Source organism: Callithrix jacchus, chromosome X (genome assembly GCF_049354715.1).
Source record: "Callithrix jacchus isolate 240 chromosome X, calJac240_pri, whole genome shotgun sequence".
In the NCBI taxonomy this organism is placed as follows: domain Eukaryota; kingdom Metazoa; phylum Chordata; class Mammalia; order Primates; family Cebidae; genus Callithrix; species Callithrix jacchus.
In genome coordinates this window covers 150,993,120-151,014,609 of record NC_133524.1, presented here as the reverse complement: position 1 = coordinate 151,014,609, position 21,490 = coordinate 150,993,120, and the positions used below count along the sequence as shown (strand labels likewise).

Here is a 21,490-nt window from a genome sequence, read left to right as displayed (position 1 = left end):
GTATGCCTGTAATCCCAGCTACTCGGGAGGCTGAGGCAGAATTGGCTGAACCTGGGAGGTGGAGGTTTCGGTGAGCCGAGATCGCGCCATTGCACTCCAGCCTGGGTAACAAGAGCGAAACTCCACCTCAAAAAAAAAAAAAAGGACTCTAGCTCATAGAAATAAAATACGTGTGGCTACAGTTTAAAGAATCTTTATTGCAGCACTGTTATGACAAAAGGGAAATTGAAAGGTGTTTGTGATGGTTTATTAATTGCAAAAAGCAATTATTAATTGAAAGTAAGACCCTGGTTTAATTTTTGTAAAAACAAAGAGCAATAAATGCATATAGGAATATAAACACATGTAATATTCATGTGTTTCACGCACACAGGGAGGGGAACATCACACACTGGGGCCTGGGCGGTGAGGTGGCGCTAGGGGAGGAAGAGCAGCGGGTGGAGGAATTGGGGAGGGATAGCATTAGGAGAAATACCTAATGTAGATGATGGGGAGATGAATGCAGCAAACCACCAAGGCATGTGTATACATATGTAACAAACCTGCACGATCTGTACATGTACCCCAGATCTTAAAGTATAATAAATAATTTTTTTAAATCTGTGTGTTTATGTGAACATGGAAACACATGTAGACTAATATATAATTATGTACCTTCCGTTTTTTGAGTACAGTTTTGTATTGCTTTGCTAGTTTCAAGAAAAACGTATGACATTTGCAGTTTGAACGATAGGGAACATTTTTTTTTTTTTTTTTTTTTTTTGAGACGGAGTTTCGCTCTTGCTACCCAGGCTGCAGTGCAATGGCGCGATCTCGACTCACCGCAACCTCCACCTCCCGGGTTCAGGCAATTCTCCTGCCTCAGCCTCCCGAGTAGCTGGGATTACAGGCACGCGCCACCATGCCCAGCTAATTTTTTGTATTTTTAGTAGAGACGGGGTTTCACCATGTTGACCAGGATGGTCTCGATCTCTTGACCTGGTGATGCACCCGACTCGGCCTCCCAAAGTGCTGGGATTACAGGCTTGAGCGACGGCGCCCGGCCGATAGGGAACATTTTTAGTCATCAAAGGGTGGGCGGGGTAATTAGAAAGGCAGAGAAAGCGCTAATTTTGCAGCCATTTTGTGTGCGCTCCTCTTAGAGACAGTGCGGCGGCCCCAGCGTCGCGTCTACGCGCGGGATTACAGTAACCCGGTTGTCAGTGATGAGTCAGAGTGCGTGGTGCTGATGCTGCTGCCATTTCATCACCTTTGCGAGCGCAGCATCCGTCCCCTCCGCTCTCCGAGCGCCTGGGCCTAACCCACTTCAGGCTCCCAGGCCAGCGATGCGCTCGCGGCGGAGCTAGATCCGGCCGAGCCGCGCTCTGTGTGAGGCGTCGGCGGCGCGCCCCCTCCCGCCGTCCCTGGTCCGGGCCAAGGAGACCTGCCGAGCCGCAGCCATGGAGGCCATCTGGCTGTACCAGTTCCGGCTCATTGTCATCGGGGATTCCACAGTGGGCAAGTCCTGCCTGATCCGCCGCTTCACCGAGGGTCGCTTTGCCCAGGTTTCTGACCCCACCGTGGGGGTGGATTTTTTCTCCCGCTTGGTGGAGATCGAGCCGGGAAAACGCATCAAGCTCCAGATCTGGGATACCGCGGGTCAAGAGAGGTTCAGGTGGGAGCGCAGTCCGGGCCCGCAAGCGATGGGAGGGTCTCCGGGGTTTGCACAACCCCTGGGGAGAGAGGACTTCCTGGTCGTAGCCGCGGTCCAAGAGGGCAACTCCAAGGGTCTTAGGGGATTCTGACAAAGCCCACCTTCGGCTAACTGGGAGTTCAGTTCAAGGAATGAAGCCTCCTGGCAGGGAAGGCCGGTCAATAATACATATTGCTTGCACGACAACTCCACCAGCCCGCCCTTTGGTGGCTAATAAACTAGATGGAATTGATCTCTGTATCTGTAATTCATCAATCTCCGTCCCTATGCTATATACTTTTAAAAATGTTCCCAGGTCATCCTAACATAACTGACAGAGATTTAGATACATAAATACATGTGTATTATGTTTTATTCCTATATCTGTGTGTGCACATGTATATGCTAACGTATGTTCTAACATAAAGCAAATAGTTACGATGAATCTGTTGATTCAGTGATTATCTACTATGTGCCATGCTCTGGGCTTGTTTCTGCGGTAACAGTGTAAGGAAACTCACACAAGGGGATGCCATGTAATCAAAACAGACAAAGCCCCTTAACTCTTAGAACTTCTGTGCTAACATAGTTGAGGGAAATAGATAATCAGCAATGACAAAATCTTATCTTGCTCATCTGTGTATGCCCGCTCCCTACTGTTAACACTTGGCACATAATGAATATGTTTAATTTCATTCAATCAATGCATTGAATAATCAATGAATATATTTATTTTCACTCACGACCCTTTGCTTTACTTTTGTAGCATGTATTATTTGTAATTATATGTACGAACACAGAGGAGGAAAGGTTAATTGGAGAAGATGAAACCGGATGAGTATGACTGCCCAACCAAAGACAGGAAACGCCCAGGGATAGGAAACAGCACGAATAAAGACAGAAGTGAGAGGGAGCAGAGTGTACACAGAAAACTTTGCAGAGAACAATTTGAACTAAAGTCAAGTAGAGCAGCAGGAACCAGATCAAGAAAACTCAATAGCTCATGTTTATGATCATTTATTCATTTATCTATTGAAAACTAATTAAGCATAGAAGACACTGGTTGGGTAACTGAAGAGTGGTAAGGAGAAGAAATAATTACAAACTTAAGTTGCTCCAGCTCCCCACTTCCACAAACAACACTGTGGCAAATATCCTTGTACAGGTTCACTTTGAACTTGTGACTGCATTTCTCCTAAGCAAAGAAAGGTATCTTTTACGTGTATGTTGGAATTTCTTTCTGTATGAACAGCCTGTTCATATCCACTTCTTATTATCTACTGGGTAATATGGACTTGTAAGAGTTCTTTATAGATTAAGAATATTAACCCTTTCCTGTCATGTATGTTGTAAGATATACTCCTAGTTTATCATTTGTCTTTTTACATTATTTAAGACTTTTTTAATGTAGGGAAGAATTCGAGTTTTATGTAGCCTTATGTCCATGCTTAGAAAGGCCTTTGCCATTTTCTTTGCTAAGTACTCACAAACAATTAATGTAATAATATATTCCAGAGGTTTGACAGTGATCTACAGCTTGCTTATTGATTTCTTGACTCAAGCTTTTCACAAATCAAAACCTTTGTTCATGTCTAATTTTCTGGCAAATCTACCATTCTCCATGAATCTTGAAACCTAAGAAACAAGAAATGCTTTCAATCCCCAGGGCTGATTTGCCTGATTCTGGAGATTTAAACTCATTTCTAAGTTTTACTTTTAGCATCATCTAGCTTGAACTGTAGGTCCCTGGACAATGCTTGTTCTGTTAACATTGGGCCGTTTTCCCTAAGCTATTGAGTACTTCATTGTCTATCTTCTTTATCAGAAGAGATAGAAAACCTAAAAATAGACATAGATCAAAAAATCACAGTAGTCTAAAGCAAGTGAGTGCAGAGACAAATAGGTCTACACCCTGTAAGAAGCTTTACTACACTGTAAGCAAAGTGCCATAATGTATATTTATAATGAGGCTCCTCAAGGCCAGAAGTTAAAACATGTGAAGTTTCTTCTGATAGCTCCTGAGTCGGCCTCTCTGAAATGTGTCTGAGAGGCACTTTGCCTGAACCCTTCACCGTCTCTCTTTTTCCCATTCCCACAGGCCTGGAAAATAAAAAATAAAATTGTATTTCTCCTCACAGAAGAGATTGAGGACCCCTCTTAGCTAATAAGAATTAATAATAACAGAGATATTATTAATAAATATTTTAAACATTAATTAATAATAATACAGAAAAGCATGGTAATGATAAATTAAAAATGGAGTATATAGCAAGATATCTACTTTAAATATTTTGTTAACTATCAATCATAAATTCATTTCGATGTTTTAAAAATCCTGTTTCAACTACTAGCATTTATAATGAACTCTCCACATCACAGAATACTTTAATATCAATTGTTTCATTTTGCCTCATGGTAACATGAGTCTCTGTCAGTTATTCAGATTTGGGAGGTGGGAGACTTAGTTGTAGTTTTACCTGAAGACAAAAAATAGAACTAAGTCATGTCCCAGGGTCACTCTCCAGTGCTGAATCCAGGGAAAATGCCTAAAAGTTCATGAGCATTCATAAAAGATGCCCATCTCAAAGTTTTGCCCAATTTGAAACTCACATATCAGTATTATTATGGAATGCCATTTGTAATTTCCTTGTTTAAAAAAAATTCATTTTTTTTGAAGGACTGTGTCAATAACCAGGAACACTTGAATACACTGAGTTCATTGACATGCAGAAGTTTGGGCATGGCCTTTATTCTTTTTTTTTTTTTTTTTTTTGAGAGAAGGAAAGGAAAAAAAGGAGTGAAGGAGAGGAAGAAAGAGGAAGAAAAAGAGGGAGAGAGAACGGAAATGTTGCTTTATTCTAAAAAATGGGTATTAATAATGGCCGATCAATATTTTGTGTATTTAAGGTGGAGAATGTATATTTTGTGTATTTAAAGTGGAGAGCTCTATAAATATTTATTAAGTTTACTTGTTCCGGATCTGAGTTTGAGTCCCGGATATCCTTATTAATTTTCTGTCTCATGGAGTCTAAGTCTCTATGTATCTGGGTGTTAGGATCGTTAGCTCTTGTTGTTGCATTGATCCTTTTACCACTTTATCTTTGTTGCTTTAAAATCTATTTTATCAGATGCAAAAATTGCAACTCCTGCTTTTTATTTATTTTTGCTCTCCATTTGGTTGGTAGATCTTTCTCCATCCCTTTGTTTTGAGTCTTTGTGTACCCTTCCATGGGAAATGGGTCTGGATGTAGTATACCATTGGGTTCTGGCTGTATATTTTGATTGGGGGATTTAGTCGATTTAAATTTAGGATTACTGCCATTTGCTGTTAACTGGCTGTTTTATCCATTTGTTGATGTAAATTCTTCTTTATGTTGATGCTCTTTACTTTTTGGTGTATGCACGGCCTTTATTCTTTACTTCTTTCTTGTGTTTTAGATCCATCACTCGCGCCTACTACAGGAACTCAGTAGGTGGTCTTCTCTTATTTGACATTACCAACCGCAGGTCCTTCCAGAATGTCCATGAGTGGTTAGAAGAGACCAAAGTACATGTTCAGCCCTACCAAATTGTATTTGTTCTGGTGGGTCACAAGTGTGACCTGGATACACAGAGGCAAGTGACTCGCCACGAGGCCGAGAAACTGGCTGCTGCCTACGGCATGAAGTACATTGAAACGTCAGCCCGAGATGCCATTAATGTGGAGAAAGCCTTCACAGACCTGACAAGAGACATATATGAGCTGGTTAAAAGGGGGGAGATTACAATTCAGGAGGGCTGGGAAGGGGTGAAGAGTGGATTTGTACCAAATGTGGTTCACTCTTCAGAAGAGGTTGTCAAATCAGAGAGGCGATGTTTGTGCTAGTCTGCTCTTTTATTTCCAAAACATGCTCTCCTTCTTGAACTGAAAAGGAAGAGAAATAAATAGAATCTTTGTGTAACTGACGAGAACTCAACCTCCGTTTGGATACCAAGTGAGCCTCCTTCTCAAGGGCGGGGACTCTGACAGACTCGTGTGCGGGTGGATGGGGGTGCCTGAGTGCTGTGACCAAGAGACTGAATTGCTGACATGGGCCAGGCCAGGCACTGTTTTGTGACCCAGGCTGGGCAGTGGCTGCTCCATGAGCCCTTTGTGGACCAGATGTTAAGGGCCTGGGGTTTAGGAAGCTAAGTCCCAGGGAAACATACCTACAGACAGGACAACTATTCCTTGATATTTTAGCTCACTTACAGGCCACGAACATAAAGAAATATGTAAAGGGGAAAATAGTATCACACTGGGGACATTTGGCATAACTAAACAAAGACTATGAGATCTACTTATTCCATGACAATACCCTGCACCAAAGGTGTTTGCTGGGTTTGGTCAAAAGGTACCAATTAGCTTCTAACAGCTTATCTGTAAAACGAGGGACACAGACCAAAAGGTCTGGTGTTCAAGTAAAAATGATCACATTTGAGAAAATGAACACCCTTGTGATAGAATTGCCAGCTGTATGAAACCAATGGTCCCATGCAAATTACCCTTTAAGTAGGAAAGAGACACTATAGCCCACATGCCATACCGCCCTTTTTCCTCTGACCATGCCTGGGGTTTCACTGCATTGGCACCTGCAATCTGGAAGTAAACAGTCTGCTTGCTTCTTCAGGCGCCTGACAATGCCTCTGAAACAGTCTGCTTGCTTCACAGGCACCTGACAATGCCTCTGAAAAGAGCACCGAGGCACTCTCTCCCGCTGAACAGGAGGCACTGTAACCATCATAACAGGCAGATGAGGTTTTTGCCCCATTTTAAGGAATAGTTAACTAAGAGCCATGAGAATCAGTTGGCCAAGGTCAAGGACTCGTGACTCCTAGCTCTTTTCACTGCATCATACTGCTGTCAGATAAATAAATGATTAGGAATTTGTTTACTTGGGAAGAGATATGACTGTAAATAAATGTTCTCTACATGTTAGGATATGTTTTCCTTATTGAATACAACTCAGCTATAATCCTGAGGGAACATGGGAAGGGAATCAAAGGTAAAGCCCATTCAGGTATTATTGACAAGAGGGCTTTAAACGAGTGAATAATTGCACAACTAAAAACACATTAGAACTGTGTGGTCTATAAGTGTTCTTATCACTGAGACACAGTGGATTTTTATTGAAAGGAACCACATACAGCAATGGGGAGTGGGATAGGGATAAAATACTCAACCCACAATGACCTTGGCCACCTGTCTGCCATACAGGTACACTTAGTTCCTGTCGACCCAAGAGAGTCAGCCTTTAATTCTCAGGTGAACAAACAGCTAACTGCATCAGCTTGAAGTTTCCATTATTTTGTTGAAGAGAGGTGATGCTTTAAATTACTTTTGGGATTGTAGCCAGTTCAACTAGGCAAAAGCCATACTTTTCACAATTAGAAAGAAACTATTCTGATTTGAGACAGGTTTCTCATATTCATTGTGATAGGAAGGCCTAAGAATGGCAAATCACTTTGAGATAAATATTGAACTTTAGGATAAATGCGACTGTATCTGAAGGTTTGGGGATTTGCTTCGGCCAGAATAAAGAAGCCAAATAATGAAAATGATGGAACACTATTCTGCCACCTGAGCCCCAAGTTGGATGAGCAAACCACTTTGGATGAATTCCCAGCATCAACTACAAGTGAACTGATCATCTTCTCTATATTTATTTCACAAGAGCTGGCTTAGGTGGGGTAATTAAATTGCCACCTTCATGATTTTAAAAGACAAACAAAACACGGAAAATTGGATTAACACAAAATTTCATTAACTGCTATACTTATTTATGTTTAGAAGATTCTGAAAGGAAGGTTATCCAGTGGGTAAATGAGAGTTGAGTGGATTCTGTCAGTTCAAAAAAAGAAAGAAGCAAAACTTCTCTACAATTTTCTTGAGTAAAATTGATTATATGTACAGTATTCCCACTCCTGGCATTTTTTGGCAAGTTTAAAAATATTCAGCATAAATCCAGTAGAGGTGGCTGAGGTTAATTGCTTAAATATGTTCTAGAAAATTTAAAAATCATTTTAGTAGAATTCAGTACTGTTGTTACTGCAATAAGTGGGTTTTAGAAAATAAGTGTGAAAAATCAGGTGTTAATATAATACTAAGGATAAAGCTTTAGAAGCTATTTTACTACATAGGTAAAGAAAAGATAAACTAACTTGTAACAAAGACCACAACTGCATGTTGGATTAGATTGTCTCATATTTCAGAATAGAATGTACTGTATACTTTTCCTCACTTCGTTGTGCACTGTAATGAAATGTGAAAAATGCTTTATTTAGCTGTATGTGAATGAAAATATGCTTGTATTTAGTAAAATGATTGATCACGTGACTGTGAGATTCCAAGTGTGTGTTATAGCTATTTCCAGAATCTGTTACTACAGTGTAGAAACCACTACCAAGGATATCAACAAGGTGTGACATATACCATACATGATAGTATTCACCATTATCTCAAAGCCAGAGAACACGATTTTTGAAAGTTATCTGACCATTGTATCAGAAGTCACTGGGACCTCACTACTTCCTGGTGATCCTATGCCGCTTCGAGAAAAGTTGGCTCTGCCAAGCCTAAATCTTCATCGTGGTGATTTTTAAACAAGAATCTTAATTCTGTTGCCAGGTAGTTGATTACAACTATTGTGTTCCCTGGAAAGTCTTCTTTTTTCCAGGCTAAATTACCTCAGCTTCTTCAAATCTTACTACAGCATGCTTTTTATGCCAGGATCACTTAAACAATGTAGCACTGACATAGGAACACAATAGTTAAGCACTTTTCCCAGAATCCATTATCTTTTTCTTTTTTTTTTAACCCTCTGAGTCTGGGCGTAGGTAGGTTAAGTTCTATACAAATTTATCACTTAAGAGGGAATGGAAGGGAGGGAAGGGGAGAAGAAGGAAAGAAGAAAGGAGAAAACAACAATGTAACATCTTCTTCTCCTTAAAATGCTCCCCAGGGCTTGGTCATCTTTTCTTTATTTATATCAATTCTCTTGGTGGCTTCATTCAGCCCCATGACTATAAATTTAATCTATAAGCCAATGAGTCCTGAATTTTTATCTTCAACTTGTCTCCCATGGACTTCAGACCCTTATAACCAACTCCTTACCTGACACCCCCACTTGAACGTCAATCAGGCATCACAAATTTAACTGGTCCCAAATCAGGCTCTTAATCTTCCTCCCCAAATACGTCCCCCTCATAGTCTAGTCCCCCCCTTCTCAGTAAAAGGCAAACTTTGTCCTTTCATGTACCTTTGCCAAAAATCTGGTGTCATCCTCGACCCCTTTCTTTCGTAGTCCACATCTGATCTGTCGGGAAATTGTGCTGGCTCTACCTTAAAAGTATAACCAGAATATAACAGCTTTTCACCATTCTCAATGCTAACTCACTGGTGCTGTCCACTATCACTTGTCTGAGTTACTGTGATAGCTGGTCTCCCTGATACCACTCTTGTCATCTCCTCTTCCCCACCCCTGCCATGCTTGCAGTCTATTCTCCACACGGCAGCTAGAAGGAGCCTGATAAAACATTAATTATAAGCAATCATCTACTCATAATTCTCCAGTGGTTATACATTTTACTCAGCTTAAAACTCAAAGTCCTTCCAATGGCCTGCAGAAGAACCCTTGGAAATAAATTCCATCTCCATCTCATCACTTCTGTAACCTCATGTCCTACTGCTAACCCTCTTTATTTTACTCCAGCTACATGGGTTCCTTTCCTGTTCTTCAAACACACCAAGCACATTCCTACCTCAGGGACTTTGTATTTGCTTGTCCCTCTGTCTGGAATTCTTTTTCCTGAGATAACTGCATGGATTGCTCTCTCACCTTCATCAGGTTGTGGAGCTTCCAAGAGCTGCAAGCAGTTTCCTCATCCTAGGGAAGACGTGGCTCCAGAAGTCATTGCCGATAGCTCAACCTAGAGTCTTACTCTTTTAGTCTTCCCTGGTTAACAGTAAAGTTTAGAGCACACAGAAAAGGGAAAGAAAACTTACAGGGAGACAACGAAATTCTGGAGAGTACAGTTTTACAGGATGGTGTGAACAGTAATATCAAAATGCAGCAGTGGGTTCAGAAAGATAAAAACTACAATGAATCTGTAGGATTTGAGGGACCGGGAAGTCATGAGTGGCCTTTGCCAGCACAGTGTTAGTGGAATGATTGCTGCCCATACCAAGTCTCTCAGGAACCTCATGTTCTCTGTTCTGTCAGAGAACTAACTCTCTTCTCTCTAACCTTTCCTCTCCCTGGACAATCATACCTATTCTCGTGACTTCAGTTACCATCTTTGCATTGTTGATTCCAAAATCAGAACTCTAGCTCACTCTTCTGAGAGTTGTACCAACACAGCCAACTTGCCTACTAAACACAGCCAACAAATTTCTCAAACTCAACATATCCAATATTAAAATCAATGTCTGTCAAAATGTGCTCTATCCACCCAAATCATCGTCTCTATAAGTAACACTACCATTCACAGAAATTAGGAGTTATTCTTTTTTTTTTTTTTTTTTTTTTTGAGACGTAGTTTTGCTGTCGTTACCCAGGCTGGAGTACAATGGCGCGATCTCGGCTCACCTCAACCTCAGCCTCCTGGGTTCAGGCAATTCTCCTGCCTCGGCCTCCTGAGTAGCTGGGATTACAGGCACGCGCCACCGTGCCCAGCTAATTTTTTGTATTTTTAGTAGAGACGGGGTTTCACCATGTTGACCAGGATGGTCTCGATCTCTTGACCTCGTGATACACCCACCTCGGCCTCCCAAAGTGCTGGGATTACAAGGATTCCTTATTACATGAGGAATAAATCCTACTTTTTTTCCACCTGTAGCTGAAAGTGTCCTGATATAATAGTATTTCACTGTATGGATATACAACTTATTCAGTCAATCCTCAGGTTATGTGTAAATTTTGCTGTTATAAAGCAATTCTATGATGCATATATATCTTTGGGCATCTGACTAATTATGTCCTCAATTCAAAATCCTAGAAGTAGAATTTATGAATCAAAAAATGTACACATTTACAATTTTGATATAATTGATTAGATCAATATATTTAAATGTGCATATCTTGGCTACTGGTTTTCTGTGGCTTGCAGCTGAAGCAGTCCTATTTATTAGTATGATCTCCTTACATATGCAAATTGGTTTTTTATTTCTCACATATGCTGTGAATTTTTTTAAGGTTTTTCTGACTTAAACTTTTTGGTGGTTGGTAATACAGAAGTCTCTCATATATAGATGATTAAATCTGTTGTCTACAAGAAACTAAAACCAGTCTTTCTCTCAGAACTGAAGAGCTGATGATCTAGTAAGACAAACTGTGAAAAAGACTTAATTTCCATTGGATGACATTTTGTATCTTTTGATTTTTGTGGCCTGTAACTTATGTTATCTTTCTTGTACAGTATGTTATCTTAATGTTTTTTGGCAATAGCGTTGGGTTGAGACAGGCCTTCCCCACTCAAAAACTAAAAAACTATTTTTCTATAATTTCTTATAATGGATTTGGGATTCTCTTAGGAATTGACTTAGTTATAGGAAGTGGAGACAGGGATAAAAACTCTTTTTCCCAAATGGCTAGCTATTTGTCCCCCCACCATCTGTAAAATACTCCATTGTTGCTTTAATAATTGGAAACTGGCGATTCCTCAAGGACCTAGAAATAGAAATTCCATGTGACCCAGCAATCCCATTGCTGGGTATGTATCCAAAGGACTATAAATCATTCTGCTAAAAGGACACATACACACGAATGTTCATTGCAGCACTGTTTACAATAGCAAAGATCTGGAATCAACCCAAATGCCCATCGATGATAGACTGGACAGGGAAAATGTGGCACATATACACCATGGAATATTATCCAGCAATCAAAAATGATGAGTTCGTGTCCTTTGTAGGGACATGGATGAACCTGGAAACCATCATTTTCAGCAAACTGACACAAGAACAGAAAATGAAATACCACATGTTCTCACTCATAGGCGGGTGATGAACAATGAGAACACATGGACACAGGGAGGGGAGCACTACACACTGGGTTCTATTGGGAGGAATAGGGGAGGGACAGAGGGGGGGAGCAGGGGAGGGTTAGCAGGGTGAGAAATGCCAGATGTGGGTGAAGGGGAGGAAGGCAGCAAAACACACTTCCACGTGTGTACCTATGCAACTATCTTGCATGTTCTGCACATGTACCCCAAATCCTAAAATGCAACAAAAAAATAAAATAAAATAATTGGAAATTCTATCCTTTCAAATATTAAATTGTCATATATACATGGGTCTGGTTTTGGACTTAGCTTTTTAGTTCATTAATCTAGTTTTCTCTTCCTGCCTACATTGTTTTAGTTATAGTAACTCTGTAATGTTTTTATTATCTTTTGTCCCTTCAAAACTGTCTTTACTATTCTTATGCAGTATATTAGAACCTAAAGATATGTCAAGTTTCCCCTAAGTTAAGATTGGGATTTTGATTGAAGTTGCATTAATTTACTGACACTGAAATATGGCAGGAACAAGTGTCTTTACAATATTTGCCCAAGCATATATCATTCAATTATTTTAATCCTTAGTTTATATTGATCAGTAACTTCTTATAGTTATAAGTTTAGGCATTTTCTGTTTATTTCTAGATAATTTATAACATCTGCTATCATTGGAATGATTCTTTTTCTCATGATATGTTCTGACTGATCACTGCTAGCGTGTAGGAAATCTGTGGATTGGTTTATATCTTGTACCGGACACCTTACTAAACTCTCTTATTACCTGAAATAGTCAGTTGATTTCTGCTGCTACATGCTTCTAGCATGTTGACCTTAAATTATCTTTAATAGGCTGTGGAACTTTTCACTGCATTACTATTTTACTAAGCACTTTTAGAAAGAATGCATATTGACTTTTTCAAATGTCTTTCTGGTACCTACTGAGGAAATCAAATGGTTTTCTTCCCTTAACCTATTAACATAATTAATTATATTAGTAAATCTGTTTCTCTTTGACCACATTTATTTACATTCTTGGAATAAACTCTACTTGTTCCTGGTGGTTTTTTTTATACTGCTTAATTTAATTTACTAACATTTTATTTAGGATCTTTGCATTTTAATTCATGTTTCAGATTGGTTCATAATAGCATTTCCAGAAATGTATTTTATGAGGATTACAAGGAATCTAGCTGTGTGTGTAGGGGGCACCTACAGTCAAATGCATTGGCATACAGTTGTACTAAGCATAATGGAAAAATTTCTGTAATAGTGTACAGAAACCTCTCTCTCATTTGTAGTGTTGTATATTTGTTTCCCCTTTTTATTACTTATTTTTATCAGTATTTTCAAATAACCAGCACTTGGTTTTATCAATTTTACTTTCTCTGCATTCTAATTTATTTTTCGTGTTATCTATGTAAAGTCATACTTTGTCCTTTTTTGTGTGAATATTTCCCTGGTTCTTCATATGCCAACTAATTTTTTATGGTACACTGAACATTTTGAATATCATGAGATTCTGCATCTTGTTTAAATCCTATGGAGGATTTTGATATTTTTGCTTTAGCAGGCAATCAACCTGAGTAAATTCAAGTCACACGTTCCAACTTGTCCTCTGTGGGCTGAGTTCCAACACCAGTTACCCTTTCAAAGCCTTTGCTAAGCCACTCAAGATCTTTTCTGTGTTTGTGCACCACCTAGTGGCCATCTGGGAACTGAGCAGAGGTCTACCCTTTTGTTCACTTCTTTTTCTTTAATATACTGATTAGGAACACATGCAAGCTTTTGCAGCTATGGGGTTGCTTTCCAGAGTTCCTCCCTCTCCTTGTCCTCCATCTCCGGTACTTTCCACTTCCCGAAAATTCCCTTTTGGGTGCTCTAGGCAGAAATCTTGGGCTTTAGTTATCCTGCTCTGCTGTGCTGTGTCAAGGGCTATGTGGCAGGAAAACTAGAGGAAAAAAAATGGTTCATTGGTACTCCGATTTCAGTTATACTTTCCTGATAGCCTACTGATATTTTCTTTTCCATGTCTTCAAATAGCTGTTCCATGCATTCTCCCTAGGTTTTATGGCTGTACTCAGCTGGGGAGACAGGATTGTGCGTGCTTCCTCCATCACATCCAGAAGTCAAATTTTACTCAATGTATTTTTAGAAAGGTGCCAGAGTATTTAATAATTTAATGAGAAAAGGATATTTTTTAACAAGTAGTGATGAAAGAATTGGACATGCATATGCAAATAAATGAACCTCAACTCTTCACACCATACACAAAAATAAAAATAGATCACGTACCTAAATATGAGAGCCAAAACTTTTTTTTATTTTTATTTTACTCTAAGTTCCAGAATACACGTGCAGAACATGCAGGTTTGTTACATAGGTTTACTTGTGCCATGGTAGTTTGCTGCACCTATCAACCCATCACCTGGCTATTTGTCCTGATGCTCTCCCTCCCCTCCCCCTAAGCCATAGGCTCTGGTACGTGTTGCTGCCCTCCCTGTATATGTGTTCTCACTGTTCAACTGCCACTTATGAATGAGTACATGTGGTTCTAAAACTAAACTTCTAGAAGTCAAATAGAAATGTAGATAGGATGAAAACTTAAAAACAGTTTTTAAAACTGATAATATGATTTCATCAAAATTAGAAACTTTTGCTTTTCAAATGACAGTTAAGAAAGTGAAAAGTCAAGCCAATGGCCTGAAGAATCTGCAATATCTGATAAAAGACTTATACATCTAGACTATCTGAAGAACTCTGAAAACTCAATAATACAAAGATAAACAAACATATCACAGTACATGATAAGTATTCATAGAAGGCCACAGAAGAGACAGGCATACTTTACTTCTTGCTATTCACTAAAAATACAATTTTCTTTCACAGCTCAAGGCTTTACATTACACACACACACACACACACACACACACACACACACACACATCCCAATGCCATAAAATGCTTTTCCCTTTTTAACCTTTTAAGCAAACTTCTATTCAAACTATAATACTCAATTCAAGCATCACTTTCTTTAGAAAATGTATCTGCCTGCTGTTTCAGCCAGCTCAGTGGGTCTCTGCACAAAATCTCACACAAATCTGGGTGCCTTTTCAACTGGAGACTAGAATGCCTTGGAGACAGAGACCCCCATTCAACTGAAAAAAAAAGGGGTCTGAAACAGGGAGCTAGGCCAGGAGATTCCCCAGCAAAAAAAGCACCACGAGTCTTCAGCAGCTGTTTCAGCCAGCCCAGCAGGTCTACACACAAGAAATCACACAACTCTGGGTGCCATTTCAACTGCCGACTGGGGTGCCTGGGAGACAGAGGCGCCCGTTCAACTGAAAAAAAAAGTGGGTCTGAAGCACAAATCCAGGTGATCAGGCTTGGCTAGTCCCGCACCCACAAAAAACAGCAATCAGAAATGTTCTGGGTTGAGAGTTTCACAGCAAGCACAGCTGAACCCGGGACAGTCCAGCTCTGTGGGGGAGGGGTGTCCACCACTACTGAGGTACTCTGCCATTGCTGAGGCAGCCCGCCATTGCCAAGGCAGCCCACCATTACAGAGAGAATCCACCATTACAGAGGTGGGCCACCATTGCTGAGGCAGTTCTAAGTATACCCATATAAACAGGACTGAAGGGAAGTTCACATGGCAGCTGGGCAGAGCCTACAGCAGCTCAGCAAAGCCTGTGGAGGCAGACTGTGACTACACTGCCCCCTCACTAAGCAGGGGAGCCCTGAAAAAAGGCAGAAGCATGACAGAAACTTATAAATAAAGCCCTAACTCCCTGGGACAAAACACCTGGGGAAAAAAAAAGGTGTTTATGAGTTCTGCTGTAGCAGATTTAAAAGTACCTGCCCAGCAGCTCTGAATATACAACAGAGCTCACAGCTCAGCACTTGAGCTCCTATAAAGAACAGACTGTCTCCTTAAGCAGCTCCCTGACCCCCGTATATCCAAAGAGTCACCTCACAAAGGACTGATCAGACTGACATCTGGCGAGTATCCTTCCGGGACAAAGATAGCAGAAGAAGAAACTGGCAGCAACCCTTACTGTTCTGCAGCCACTGCAGGTGAGCCCCAGGCAAGCAGGGCCTGGAGTGAACCTCAGCAGTTGAATCTGAATGTTAGAAGGAAAACTAAGAAATGGAAAGAAATAACTTCATCATCAACAAACTGGACGTCCACTCAGAGACCCAATCTGAAAGCCAACAACTACAAAGATGACAGGTGGATAAATCCAAAAAGATGGAAAGAAACCAGAACAAAAAGGATGAAAACACCCAAAACCAAGAGGAGGGACTCAAGATGGCACGGTGAGAACAACCCAAGATTGAAGCTCTCGGTGAACGCGCGGAGGGCAAGTCAGGGCCGCATTTCCAGATGCATCTTTGTTGCCCACAGAACGGGGAATTTCCCAGGTATAAAAGAGACGCAGGACGCCAGGCAAAGGTTTTGGCTGGTGTAGCCAGCAGCCAGAGCAGCCAGCGGCCGGCGCTGTAGCACAACGGCACTCCACAGCCCTCCGCACAAAGCGCACTGGTCTGGATGCCCTGTTGAACCGGCAATCTGAGACTTGAGAGGGCAGATTGGCATATCTATCTGACTGAATGGGACTTGGACAGTGAGCCAGGCCAGGACATTCCAGGGAAACGGCGTTTGGGGTAGTGCAGTGGGACAAACGAAATGGCGATTCCAAACGCTCCGGGTGGAGAGTTTCACTGTGGGCACAGCTGAACCCAGGACAGTGCAGCTCGCTGGGGGAGGGGCATCCGCCATTACCGAGGCAATCCACCCCTACTGAGGTACACGCACATTGCTGATGCAGCCTGCCATTGCCAAGGCAACCCACCACAACAGAGAGACTCCACCGCAGGGCGTAGCCCATGGCAGCAGGGCGGAGACCGCAGCAGCAGGGCAGAGCCTGCAGCAACAGGGCAAACCTCACACCAGCAGGGCGGAGCCTCGGCAGGCAAATAGTGACTAGACTGCCTCCTAGCTGGGCAGGACAACGCAACGGACACTCACAAAGAAAGCCCCAAACCCCCAAGACAGAGCATCTGAGAAAAAAAGGGGTTTTTTATGAGTTCTGCTGCAGCAGAATTAAACGTAGCAGCCTAACAGCCCTGAATGAACAACAGAGCTCACAGCTCAGCACTTGAGCTCCTATAAAGTACAGACTGTCTCCTCAAGCAGCTCCCTGACCCCTCTATATCCAGAAGACTGACATTTGGCAGGCATCATTCTGGGACAAAGATAGCAGAAAAAGAAACTGGTAGCATCCCTCACTGTTCCGCAGCTGCTATAGGTGCACCCCAGACAAGCAGGGCCTGGAGTGGACCTCAGCAGTCGTACAGAGGAGGGGCTAGAGTGGTAGAAGAAAAACCAAGTAACAGAAATACTTCATCATCAACAATCTGGGTGTCCACTGAGAGACCCAATCAAAAAGTCAGCAACTACACAGACGACAGGTGGATAAATCCACAAAGATGGGAAGAAACCAGCGCAAAAAGGAGGAAAACACCCAAAACCAGAACACCTCGCCTCCTAGAAAGGACCAAAACTCCTCACCAGCAAGGGAACAAAGCTGGACTGAGAATGACTGTGACAAAATGAAGGAATTAGACTTCAGAAGGTGGATAATGAGAAACTTTTGTGAGCTAAAAGAACATGTTTTAAATCAATGCAAAGAAACTAAGAACCTTGAAAAAAGATTCGAGGAAATGATAACAAGAATGGATAACTTAGAGAGAAATATGAATGAATTGAAGGAGCTGAAAAACACAATACAAGAACTTCGCGAACCATGCACAAGTTTCAACAGCCGAATTGACCAAGCAGAAGAAAGAATATCAGAAGTCGAAGATCAACTCCATGAAATAAAACGAGAAACCAAGATTAGAGAAAAAAGCGCAAAAAGGAATGAACAAAGTCTCCAAGAAATGTAAGACTATGTGAAAAGACCTAACCTACGTTTGATAGGTGTACCAGAATGTGATGAAGAGAATGAATCCAAGCTGGAAAATACTCTTCAGGATATTATCCAGGAAAATTTCCCCCACCTAGCAAGACAGGCCAACACTCAAATGCAGGAAATACAGAGAACACCACGAAGATATTCCACAAGAAGAGCAACCCCAAGGCACATAATCATCAGATTCAACAAGGTTGAAATAAAGGAGAAAATACTAAGGGCAGCCAGGGAGAAAGGTCGGGTCACCCATAAAGGGAAGCCCATCAGACTCACAGCAGATCTCTCGGCAGAAACCCTACAAGCCAGAAGAGAGTGGGGGCCAATATTCAACATCCTTAAAGAAAAGAACTTTCAACCCAGAATTTCATATCCAGCCAAACTGAGCTTCATAAGTGAAGGAAAAATAAAATCCTTTGTGAACAAGCAAGTACTCAGAGAGTTTGTCACCACCAGGCCTGCTTTACAAGAGCTCCTGAAAGAGGCAATACACATAGAAAGGAACAACCACTACCAGCCATTCCAAAAACACACTAAGTGCTAAAGAGCATCAATAAAATGAATAATCTACATCAACTAACGGGCAAAAAAGCCAGCTAGCATCAAAATGGCAGTATCAAATTCACACATAACAATATTAACCCTAAATTTAAATGGGCTAAATGCCCCAATCGAAAGGCACAGACTGGCCAATTGTATAAAAAGCCAAAACGCATCGCTGTTCTGTATCCAGGAAACCCATCTCACATGCAAGGATACACAAAGGCTCAAAACAAAGGGATGGAGAAAGATTTACCAAGCAAATGGAGAGCAAAAAAAAGCAGGAGTTGCAATTCCAGTCTCTGATAAAAGAGATTAAACCAACAAAGATCAAAAGAGACAAAGAAGGACATTAAATAACGGTAAAAGGATCAATACAACAAGAAGAGCTAACGATCCTAAATATATACGCACCCAATACAGGAGCACTCAGATACATAAGGCAAGTTCTTAATGACCTACAAAGAGACTTAGACTCCACTGTCAATATTAAACAGATCAACAAGACAGAAAATTAACAAGGATATCCAGAACTTGAACTCAGACCTGGAACAAGCAAACCTGATAGACATTTACAGAACTCTCCACCCCAAATCCACAGAATATACATTCTTCTCAGCACCACATCACACCTACTCTAAAATTGACCACATATTTGGAAGTAAATCACTCCTCAGCACATGCAAAAGAACAGAAATCATAACAAACAGTCTCTCAGACCACAGTGCAATCAAGTTAGAACTCAGAAACTCACTCAGAACCACACACACAACTACATGGAAACTAAACAACTGGCCCTTGAATGTTGACTGGATAAACAATGAAATGAAGGCAGAAATAAAGAAGTACTTCGAAACCAACAAGAATGAAGACACAATGTACCAGAATCTCTGGGACACATTTAAAGCAGTGTCTAGAGGAAAATATATAGCAATAAATGCCCACATGAGAAGCAAGGAGAGATCCAAGATTGACACCCTATCATCAAAATTAAAAGAGATAGAGGAGCAAGATCAAAAAAACTCAAAAGCCAGCAGAAGACAAGAAATAACTAAGATCAGAGCAGAATGGAAGGAGATAGAGACACGAAAAACCCTTCAAAAAATCAATAAATCCAAGAGCTGGTTTTTTGAAAAGATCAATAAAATAGACAGACCACTAGCCAGATTAATAAAAAAAGAAAAGAGAGAAGAATCAAACAGATACAATAAAAAACGATAAAGAAGATATCACCACAGATTCCACAGAAATTCAAACCATCATCAGAGAATATTACAAACAACTCTATGCACATAAACTAGTAAACCTGGAAGAAATGGATAAATTCCTGGACACTTGCATCCTCCCAAGCCTAAACCAGGAAGAAGCCAAAACCCTGAATAGACCAATAACAAGGTCTGAAGTCGAGGCAGCAATTAAGAGCCTACCACACAAAAAAAGCCCAGGTCCAGATGGGTTCACAGCGGAATTCTACACCAGACACACAAAGAGGAACTGTTACCATTCCTCCTGAAACTATTCCAAATAATCCAAAAAGAGGGAATCCTTCCCAAATCATCTTATGAGACCAACATCATCCTGATACCAAAACCCGGCAGAGACTCAACAAGAAAAGAAAACTTCAGGCCAATATCAATGATGAACATAGATGCAAAAATCTTCAATAAAATACTGGCAAGCCGATTGCAACAGCACATCAAAAATCTTATCCATCATGATCAAGTAGGATTCATCCCAGGGATGCAAGGCTGGCTCAACATACGCAAGTCTATAAACGTAATTCACCACATAAACAGAACCAAAAAGAAAAACCACATGATTATCTCAATAGACACAGAGAAGGCCTTTGACAAAATTCAACAGCCCTTTATGCTAAAAACCCTCAGTAAACTCAGTATTGATGGAACGTATCTCAAAATAATAAAAGCTATTTATGACAAACCAACAGCCAATATCACACTGAATGGGCAAAAACTGGAAGCAATCCCTTTGAAATCCGGCACTAGACAAGGATGCCCTCTCTCACCACTCCTGTTCAATATAGTATTGGAATTTCTAGCCAGAGCAATCAGGCAAGAAAAAGAAATAAAGGGTATTCAAATAGGAAAGGAGGAAGCCAAATTGTCTCCATTTGCAGACAACACGATTGTATATTTAGAAAACCCCATCGTCTCAGCCCAAAATCTCCTTAAACTGATAAGCAACTTCAGCAAAGTCTCAGGATACAAAATCAATGTGCAAAAATCACAAGCATTCCTATACACCAATAATAGACTTAAAGAAAGCCAAATCAAGAACGAACTACCATTCGCAATTGCTACAAAGAGAATAAAATACCTTGGAATACAACTCCCAAGGAACGTAAGGGACCTCTTCAAGGAAAACTACAAACCACTGCTCAACGAAATAAGAGAGGACACAAACAGATGGAGAAACATTCCATGCTCATGGATAGGAAGAATCAATATCGTGAAAATGGCCATACTGCCCAAAGTAATTTACAGATTCAACGCTATCCCCATCAAGCTACCAATGACCTTCTTCAGAGAACTGGAAAAATCCACCTTAAACTTCATATGGAACCAAAAGAGAGCCCACATAGCCAAGTCAATTCTAAGCAAAAAGAACACAGCAGGGGGCATCACACTACCTGACTTCAAACTATACTACAAGGCTACAGCAATCAAAACAGCATGGTATTGGTACCAAAACGGAGATATAGACCAGTGGAACAGAACAGAGGCCTCAGAGGCAACACAACATATCTACAACCATACAATCTTGGATAAACCTGACAAAAACAAGCAATGGGAAAAGGATTCCCTGTTTAATAAATGGGGTTGGGAAAACTGGCTAGCCATGTGCAGAAAGCAGAAACTGGACCCCTTCCTGACACCTTACACTAAAATTAACTCCAGATGGATTAAAGACTTAAACATTAGACCTAACACCACAAAAACCCTAGAAGGAAATCTAGGCAAAACCATTCAGGACATAGGCATAGGCAAGGACTTCATGACCAAAATACCAAAAGCATTGGCAACAAAAGCCAAAATAGGCAATCTAATAAAACTCCATAGCTTCTGCACGGCAAAAGAAATAGTCATTAGAGTGAATCGGCAACCAACAGAATGGGAAAAAATTTTTGCAATCTACCCATCTGACAAAGGGCTGATATCCAGAATCTACAAAGAGCTAAAACAGATTTACAAGAAAAAAACAAGCCCATTCAAAAGTGGGCAAAGGATATGAACAGACATTTTACAAAAGAAGACCTACATGAGGCCAA

At 40.8% G+C, this 21,490-nt stretch overlaps 1 protein-coding gene across 1 annotated transcript; it reads left to right on the top strand.

Moving 5' to 3' along the window:
• Positions 1 to 1,212: 1,212 nt before the first annotated feature.
• RAB39B (RAB39B, member RAS oncogene family) lies at positions 1,213 to 8,027 on the top strand. The gene is made up of 2 exons (XM_002763428.6): positions 1,213 to 1,654; positions 5,111 to 8,027. The coding sequence occupies exons 1-2, from the start codon at positions 1,440 to 1,442 to the stop codon at positions 5,535 to 5,537; spliced, it is 642 nt and encodes a 213-aa protein (XP_002763474.1). The 5' UTR covers positions 1,213 to 1,439; the 3' UTR covers positions 5,538 to 8,027.
• Positions 8,028 to 21,490: the final 13,463 nt, after the last annotated feature.